Genomic DNA, 9385 nt, shown 5'->3' with positions numbered 1-9385 from the left:
GAAGGTGCATCCCAAGTGTCGAGTATTGAGCCCGCTTCTCTGCCATCGAGCCCGAGTAGTCGGAAGGGGCGTCAGTGTCGAGTATGGTGGGTTTCGGCGTATGCGAAACTCGACGGGAAACACCAAGACAAACGATTTATACTAGTTTAGACCCTTGTGATCGAGTAAAAGCCTTACTTCCAATTCAGCCTGATGCGTTTGTGTCGTGGCTCTGTCGATCCCACGTCATCTTCACTTGTTTGCTATTGATTGGCTCCTTATCCAACTAGAACTCATCCGCCAGAACTCGTCTCGGACATGGCCTCGTTTGCTTGATTAGTTCGACTTGCACTTGTCCGTCGCTCGATACTTCCACCAGTATTCCATGAACATCGATTCCGAGTACATCGATGTCGATATTGGCCTAAAGTTGAAACGTACTCCATCCGTCCTAAATTATTTGTCATTTTTCGTTTTCGGAGAAATAACTTCGACAAAATATATATTAAAAATATTAATTTTTATAGTACATAATTGGTATTATTAGAAAAATCTTTGAATCTAGTTTTTTAATAAATTTATTTGAAAATACAAATGTTGCATGTATTTTTTCTACAAATCGAGACAAATTTATGGCACGGAATTCAAAAGCGACGAATAATTTGGAACAGAGGGTTGGTGGCTTCCCTCGATCCTCGTGTGCCGCAAATTGACCGCCTTCGGTATGCAGCAGCAGCTTGAATTTTCGTTCGGTACAGACGCAGCGACGGCTCTGTAACTCGCCGAGACAGAAAATCGAACTTCTGATCTGGACTTCAACTCAGCCTTGGACTTGAACGCCTAGGGAGATGCCGACTCGCCTGAGTTCCCAGAGCGGTACAGAAAACTCCTTGCAATAGATTGATCCTTGGGAACACGACGTTGAATTTGAGGTCTGTCGAGCTCTTGAACGCAATTGCGCTTAAAGTCCCTACCTAACGCGCAAGCTCTCATTGTTTGTTGACCAACAACTCGTCACATGGTTATCCGGGATGATTGTTCGGGGAGCTTCAGCGTATGCAAAACTCGATGGTAAACATATACCTAACGCGCAAGCTCTCATTGTTTGTTGACCAACAACTCGTCACATGGTTATCCGGGATGATTGTTCGGGGAGCTTCAGCGTATGCAAAACTCGATGGTAAACATAGATATAATGATTTATACCGGTTTGGTCCACCGGAATAGCGTCCCAACGTCCAGTTTAAGGGCACGTACAACGGGACCCTTTGAGCCGTCTGCGTCCAGAAAATTTTGCAAAAACACCCCTCGCGAGCAGCAGACGGCACGGGGTCGTCGTCTCGTGAGGCGCCGGCTTCGGCCCGTGCTCCGAGGAATGAACTACGCACAAACGGATCTCGTGTGGGTGCGAGCGACGCAGCAGTCCACGGAAGTGTTTGTTAGCTTCTTGTCCTTTTCCAAAGAATGCACAAATTTACTAAAAATTATAAAATATATATATAATCAAATTTGAATCCAAAAATTATGATTCAAATTTTGTTAGGTTCCTTCCGACCAGAACTACAACCAGAAGTGACTAGTATAGTGTCTATGCTAACGTCACGGCTTTATTTTAGGAATGCACATGAAAAGTACAGGAAGACAATTACGAGAGATTTCAATTCATTGGCGCCATTCTTCTTCAGGTGATGTCTAGACATCCCAAACGTTCGACTGACCACGGTGGCGGACGGCGAGTGTCGGGTACCATGAAAAGGGGTCCCCTAAGCAAGATCCGAAAAAATCGCTTAGACCCTCTAAAAATCAAAGCCAAGAGACAACTACTGGCTAACCCCCGCCTTGTCCGAGGCTACCGATTCTCCGCCTCGCTTGAGGCCTCGCACGTAGGGCCTTGGATAGGGAACCGATTCTCCAACTCGCCCGAGGCCGGCTCGTAAGGCCTCGGATAGAGAACCAATTCTCCGACTCGCCCGAGGCCCGCCCGGAAGGCCTCAGACGGGTTGCCAATTCTCCGCCTCGCTCGAGGCCGGCTCGGCAAACAACCCCATCGCCTCCGCCTTGACCCACTTCTCTGACAGGATGTCACATCCAACCGACGCGTTCAACCGCTCCCACGATATCAGCCAAACGACGGCTCGACACAGCGGAGTGGCCGACGAGACGTAGGGTCACATCAACGCCATGCCGTCCGAGACGGGATGGAGTAGGGGTTACCGGCCGCTGTGCCCACGACGAACACCCATGCAGCGCTGTGCTGCCTGGCCCCAGCTGCTCCGAGGACAGCACGGCGTGGGGAGTCAAATTCGGGTCCCTGTAGCCTCGGAATCAGTGTACAGGACCAACTACTCCCTCCGGCCTCGGCAATCCACATCAGGGTCTCGGCTGCCTCAGGATTCGCGCCCGCCGAGCGCCCCCCACGATGGCTCAGCCTCGACACCAACTAAGCCACGGCCCTTTACGCCATCGACACACAGTAACCGGCACGTCGTCCGCCATGTCCTACGTCAAGCCATCACTAGAGCTCCCACGTCACGTAGGATTGGACGTGATCGGCGTGTCGCTCCAGTGCATCAAGGACAAAGACCGCTCCGTCGACCATGCCGCCACAGTAGCAAGCTATAGGGCTTGGACACGCCGCCTCCGCTTACAGAACACATGTATCACCCCTGTCCCCCCTTCGACTATAAAAGGGAGAGACCGGGGCCGGTACTAGGGACGAAGGGAGACGGAGGCGCTTATGTTTAGGCTGACACTTACGCTCACAGACGACGGGCTCACGAGTTCATGAACTCACGCATAGACGCTCAGACGAACACACGCGCTTCCCCGCTGCCTGAGATCAACATCTCAAGCAAATCACACCACCCCACGTAGAGACCTGGGACTAGCTCCCTCTCTTGCCCTGCTTGTAAACCCCTACTACGAGCACCTCGGTGCAAGGAATACAAGATCGATCTCTCAGACTGGACATAGGGCACCTATTGCCTGAACCGGTATAAAACCTTGTGTCTCTTTGCATCATCATCCGGGATTGAGAACACACAGTACAAATTTACTAGTTGGTTGAGGACCCCTCGGTCTAAAACACCGACAGTTGGCGCACCAGGTAGGGGTGCTACTGCGTGTCAGCTTTGTCATCCCAACAAGTTCCGGATGGTAGACCACACCCGCCGTGTGTGGTGGCCCATGCAGGCGTACTGCAAGTTGGTACGTCGCCTAGAAGAAAAGTTCGATGGTCTCGAACTCAACCACATCGCGCGGAAATTCAACAAGACCGTGGATGAACTGGCAAAGATGGCGTCGGCACGGGCCTCGGTCCCCCTGAACGTCTTCGCCAGAGACCTCCACAAGCCTTCCATTGACTACATCTCGGCGACGGAAGAGAGCCCACCGGTTGAGCCCACCGCAGGGCCCGAGGCCCCCTCTGTCACCGAGACCCCTTCGACCGAATCCGAGATCAAGGAAGTCAACCCGGAGCCTCCCGATGCCAACCCAGGCACGGACTAGCGAGTCCCGTTCCTTGATTGCCTCATTCGAGGAGAGCTTCCCGCAGACAGGACCAAAGCTCGACGGCTTGCGCGACGAGCCAAAACTTACGTCCTCAGCAACAGCGAGTTGTACAGGCAAAGTCCATCTAGCGTTCTCCAACGATGCATCACCACCAAGGCAGGCCAAGCCCTACTTTGGGACCTGCACGCAGGAGCCTGCGGGCACCATGTAGCGCCTCGGACGCTCGTCGGAAACACCTTCCGCCAAGGGTTCTACTGGCCAACGGCGGTTGCTGACGCCACCAAGCTCGTATGCTCCTGCGAGGGATGTCAGTACTATGCGCGACAGACGCACCTCCCGGCCCAAGGCCTCCAAACCATCCCCATCACATGGCCATTCGCCGTGTGGGGGCTCAACATGGTTGGGCCTCTGCAGAAGGCCCCCGGAGGCTACACCCATCTGTTGGTAGCGATCGATAAGTTCTCCAAATGGATCGAGGCTCATCCGATCAATCGAATCAAATCCGAGCAAGCGGTGCTGTTCTTCACTGACATCATCCACTGGTTCGGGGTTCCGAACACCATCATCACCGATAATGGGACACAGTTCACCGGCCAAAAATTCCTGACGTTCTACGACGACCACCACATCCGTGTGGCCTGGTCGGCCGTAGGACACCCTAGGACAAACGGCCAAGTAGAACGCGCCAACGGCATGATCCTACAAGGCCTCAAGCCAAGAATATACAACCGGTTGAAGAAATTTGGCAAGAAATGGCTCACCGAACTCCCATCGGTCATCTAGAGCCTAAGGAACACCCCGAGCCGAGCCACGGGGTTCACACCATTTTTCCTGGTCTATGGAGCCGAGGCCGTCCTCCCCACTGACTTGGAATACGGTCCCCGAGGCTTCAGGCCTACAACAAGCAGAGCAACCGCACTGCCCGCGAGGATGCCCTCGACCAACTGGAGGAAGCCCGAGACGTTGCGCTGCTACATTCGGCCAAATACCAGCAAGCCCTACGACGCTATCAAGCCCAGCGCGTTTGAAGCCGAGACCTGAAGGTGGGCGACCTGGTGCTGAGGCTGAGTCAGAGCAACAAGGGCCGCCACAAGCTGACCCCGCCATGGGAAGGACCATACATCGTCGCCCAAGTGCTGAAGCCCGGGACCTACAAGCTAGCCAATGAGAAGGGCGAAATCCTCACCAACGCTTGGAACATAGAACAGCTACGTCGCTTTTACCCTTAAATTTCCAAGCATTGTATACATTGTTTCTCGAAATACAATTAAGAAGCGTTCTTTAGTTGTCCTAATTTTTCAAGAAACCCTCCGAGCCCATCACGGGCCTCGACATTACGATAACACCATAAGGGAGACTCAGCTCTGGCTCTGCAGAGGTGACCATTGTGGGGCTCGAACAGGACACGGCTCTGCCTCTGCAGATTCGAGCCTCCCTCGGGGGCTAGAAGGGGGGACTCCCCCCCTAAGTCCCACGCACCATTTTTTAGTCATTTTTCAAAAAAAAAATCTACGCCTAACCCTCTAGCGTGCTCTGACAAATCGGTTGTAAAAAACCTAAGGACCGAAAGTCTGTCTCAAGGCCAAAAGGCCGGTCGAGTCGCGAGACGGCTTACGCCTCCAGGCTACGGCACTCCCTCACCATCTTTCGCCCAAGGGGCAGCTTAGGCTCCGAGGAAGTTTTTTGCAAGAGATATGTTCAGAGACGAGACAGAGGGCAGAGGCTCGGAAATACAGTAAAAACAATTAAGAAGCGTAGATGCATAAGTACTTTCAAAAGGCCTCGACGGCCACCAGCGTTATGGTACAAAAATAATCCTAATTTGGTTACATGGCCTCTTGGGCCCAGGTCAAGGCTCAGGGTCTCTAGCATCGGTGGACGGCGCGGGAGGGACCACCTCCTCTTTGAACAGCTTGGCCAGCGCCGTGCCAGGGCCCGCAGCCGCCTCCAGCAGCTTCGTGACCTCCTTATCGGCCTCCTCGTCATCCTCGGCCAAGACGTAGCCATCACTGACGGCCTCGAGGTCGACGCTAGTGTAGTGCGAGGCGATGACGGCTAGGGCGCGCTTGACGCCCGTGTGCAGCGCCCCTCGGAGTCGCTCGTGCACTTGGCCGCTCAACGCGATCAAGCGGCTCCTAAGGGAGCTGCTCGACTAGACCCCCTCGACCTCTAGGGCCTCGCAGGCGGTACGGGCGGCACTCTGCAGTGTGGTGTGCTCCTCGATCTCGGCCTTGAGCACCGCCTGCACCACGACGGAAGCCTCGGTGACCTGGGAGACCTCCTTCTCCAACCCTATGCCAAGACATGCAGGATGGGGTTAAGCGCAAAGGGAAACAAGCCAAACGGGGGCTAGGGCCTACGGGACTCACCCTCGGCTTTCTCTTCCTAGCGCTGGGCCTCGACCCAAGAGGCCTCGGCTTTCTCCTTCAGGCACTGGACCTCGACCCAAGAGGCCTCGGCCGCCCTAGAGACCTCCTTCTCTAGCTCTGCATCACATCGGGGAGTTAGGGGACGAGCGTAAGAAAAGCAAATAAATCAAGGGGAACAGGACTCACCCTCGACCTTTCCCTTCCAGGCCACAGCCTCGATCTGGGAGGCCTCAGCCACCTTGAGGGCCTCAGCCAGGGTGCCTTTTGACAGCAGGTGTGCACCCTGCTCCGCCCCCAGCTGCCCAGCGAGGGCCTTGGCAGAGGCCGTCGCTTCTTCAGACGGGGACCTGAAGACGTCCCGATCGTCGGCCACCCGGGCCAGCTCCTCCTCCAGCTCCTTGACCCGCGCCGCCAAAGGGGCGACCTACTCCTGAGCTGTGGCCACCTCGGACTTCATATCGACACAACAAAGGTGGAGGTCCTCCACCTCCGTGCTTCGCGCCGACAGAAGCTCGTTGGCATGAGCGAGCAAGTCCTTCTGCCGCTGGAGCTGGTCCCAGATGTCCCTCTCCCGCCGGAGGAAGATCGACTTCCTAAGGGACCAGACCTCGAGCTCCTGGATAGGCAGAACAGGGGTCATGCACTACAAAAAATTCAGAAAAAGACGACACCGCATGAGAAAGGAAAGCGCACACCTGGGCAACGCCGAGCAGATTATCGGCCATGACGGACAGCGCTGTCCGCAGCGACTGCTCCGCCAGATAGCGGTATTGCTTGAAAGTGTCCCAGCACCCCCTCGCCCATGTCCTCGAGGGCGAACAGAGGCTCCCCCTCAGGGTCGTCCTAGCTCTACCACAAGACACGCGGGTGATCCCACCTGCGGGGCTCGGGTCGTACCCGCACGAGGGCCGAGCTTCCCTCGCCAGAGGTCGGAGCAGGCTGCTCCATGGTGCTGGCCACCTCGGCATCCGCCCCCTCCCTCCCCCGAGAAGTATCGTCGGAGGAGATCGAATGGACCTCCACTTCCCAGGCGCTCTCCTACGGCGGCGACGGGCCCTAGATCGGGGGCAGAATTGAAGCTTGCCCTGCCCCCGTCTCCACTTCCTAGGCCGCCGGCTTCGCCGCGCTCACGCCGGCCCCCGCTGCCCCGGCCTCAGTGGTCCCGGGGGATCCGGCCTCCACCACCGCGGCCTCAGTGGTCCTGGGCACCCCAGCCTCCGTCGCCTCGGCCTCGGAGGTTCAGGGGGCCTCGGCCTCGGTGGCCTCAGCGACTGAAGGCGCCTCGGCTCCAGCCGACTCGTGGGCCTCGGCCTCACGAGGCGTAGGCTCCTCCTCCGCTTGCTCCATGGCCACCTAGGCCGCCTCTTCTTGGGCGTTCGGCTCCTTCGGGTCGGCCCCGGCCAAGGCCGCGCCACGCTCACCTTGGGCGGTGGAGCTGGCGCTCACCTTGAGCACCTTACGTGGCGCCAGGGCAGGCACTTCCACATGATGCTTCCGGCTGGAGGTACAAATTCACAAGGTCAGCATATGGCCAAGGGATGAGCAGGAGGTACCGCAACTCCACTACCGAAACACTCACCTCGAGCGGGGATGCAACCGCTTTGGCACGGCGACCCTCCTCTGCAACGGCGGTGGTGGCGGTGGTGGCACGGCCTCTGTATCTGCTGGTGCCGGCCAGCCCTCGCCAGACTCTGGCGCCCCCTCGGTCCTCTGCGAGGGCAGTTGCGTCACCCCCACCGCCACCTGCTCCACCTTTGCTCGGCACTGTGCCCACGACGAACACCCATGCGGCGCTGTGCTGCCTGGCCCTAGCTGCTCCGAGGACAGCGTGGCATGGGGAGTCAAATTCGGGTCCCTATAGCCTCGAAATCGGTGTATAGGACCAACTGCTCCCTCCGGCCTCGGCAATCCTCATCAGGGTCTTGGCTGCCTCGGGATTCGCGCCCGCAGAGCGCCCCCCACGATGGCTCAACCTCGACACCAACTAAGCCTCAGCCCTTTATGCCATCGACACACAGTAACCGGCACGTCGTCCACCATGTCCTACGTCAAGCCATCACTAGAGCTCCCACGTCACGTAGGATTGGACGTGACCGGCGCGTCACTCCAGTGCATCAAGGACAAAGACCGCTCCGTCGACCATGCCGCCACAGTAGTAAGCTATAGGGCTCGGACACACCGCCTCCGCTTATAGAACACATGTATCACCCCTGTCCCCCCATCGACTATAAAAGGGAGAGATCGGGGCTAGTACTAGGGACGAAGGGAGACGGAGGCGCTTACGTTGAGGCTGACACTTACGCTCACAGACGACGGGCTCACGAGTTCATGAACTCACGCATAGACGCTCAGATGAACACACGCGCTTCCCCACTACCTGAGATCAACATCTCAAGCAAATCACACCACCCCACGTAGAGACCTGGGACTAGCTCCCTCTCTTGCCCTGCTTGTAAACCCCTACTACGAGCACCTCGGTGCAAGGAATACAAGATCGATCTCTCAGACTAGACGTAGGGCACCTATTGCCTGAACCAGTATAAAACCTTGTGTCTCTTTGCATCATCATCTAGGATTGAGAACACGCAGTACAAATTTACTAGTTGGTTGAGGACCCCCTGGTCTAAAACACCGACAGTTGGCGCGCTAGGTAGGGGTGCTACTACGTGTCAGCTTTGTCATCCCTACAAGTTCCGGATGGCTGACCACACCCACCGGGTGTGGTGGCCCATGCAGGCGTACTGCAAGTTGGTACGTCGCCTAGAAGAAAAGTTCGACGGTCTCGAACTCAACCACATCACGTGGAAATTCAACGAGACCGCGGACGAACTGGCAAAGATGGCGTCGGCACAGGCCCCGGTCCCCCTGAATGTCTTCGCCAGAGATCTCCACAAGCCTTCCATCGACTATGTCTCGGCGACGGAAGAGAGCCCACCGGTTGTGCCCACCGCAGGGCCCAAGGCCCCCTCTGTCACCGAGACCCCTTCGACCAAGCCCGAGGTCATGGAAGTCAACATAGAGCCTCCCGAGGCCAACCTAGGCATGGACTGGCGAGTCTCGTTCCTTGATTGCCTCATTCGAGGAGAGCTTCCCGCAGACTGGACCAAAGCTTGATGGCTTGCGCGACGAGCCAAAACTTACATCCTCAGCAACAGTGAGTTGTATAGGCAAAGTCCATCTGGCGTTCTCCAACGATGCATCACCACTGAGGCAGGCCAAGCCCTACTTTGGGACCTGCACGCAGGAGCCTGTGGGCACCATGCAGCGCCTCGGACGCTTGTTGAAAACTCCTTCCGCCAAGGGTTCTACTGGCCAACGGCGGTTGCTGATGCCACCAAGCTCGTATGCTCCTGCGAGGGATGTCAGTACTATGTGCGACAGACGTACCTCCTAGCCCAAGCCCTCCAAACCATCCCCATCATATGGCCGTTCGCCGTGTGGGGGCTCGACATGGTTGGGCCTCTGTAGAAGGCCCCCGGAGGCTACACCCATCTGTTGGTAGCGATCAATAAGTTCTCCAAATGGAT

The 9385-nt window shown here is 56.7% G+C and overlaps 2 protein-coding genes across 2 annotated transcripts; both read left to right on the top strand.

The window, feature by feature from the left end:
- The first annotated feature begins 3165 nt into the window (after window positions 1-3165).
- LOC136470231 (uncharacterized) lies at window positions 3166-3486 on the top strand. Its single transcript, XM_066468144.1, has one exon. The coding sequence runs from the start codon at window positions 3166-3168 to the stop codon at window positions 3484-3486; it is 321 nt and encodes a 106-aa protein (XP_066324241.1).
- Window positions 3487-8555: 5069 nt separating this feature from the next.
- On the top strand, window positions 8556-8972 carry LOC136470230 (uncharacterized). The gene has a single exon (XM_066468143.1). It carries the CDS (start codon window positions 8556-8558, stop codon window positions 8970-8972), a length of 417 nt encoding a protein of 138 aa, XP_066324240.1.
- Window positions 8973-9385: the final 413 nt, after the last annotated feature.

This window comes from Miscanthus floridulus, chromosome 8, assembly GCF_019320115.1.
Source record: "Miscanthus floridulus cultivar M001 chromosome 8, ASM1932011v1, whole genome shotgun sequence".
Lineage (NCBI taxonomy): Eukaryota > Viridiplantae > Streptophyta > Magnoliopsida > Poales > Poaceae > Miscanthus > Miscanthus floridulus.
The sequence above is the reverse complement of the archived record's forward strand: the minus strand, read 5'-3'. Positions and strand labels throughout refer to the sequence as shown.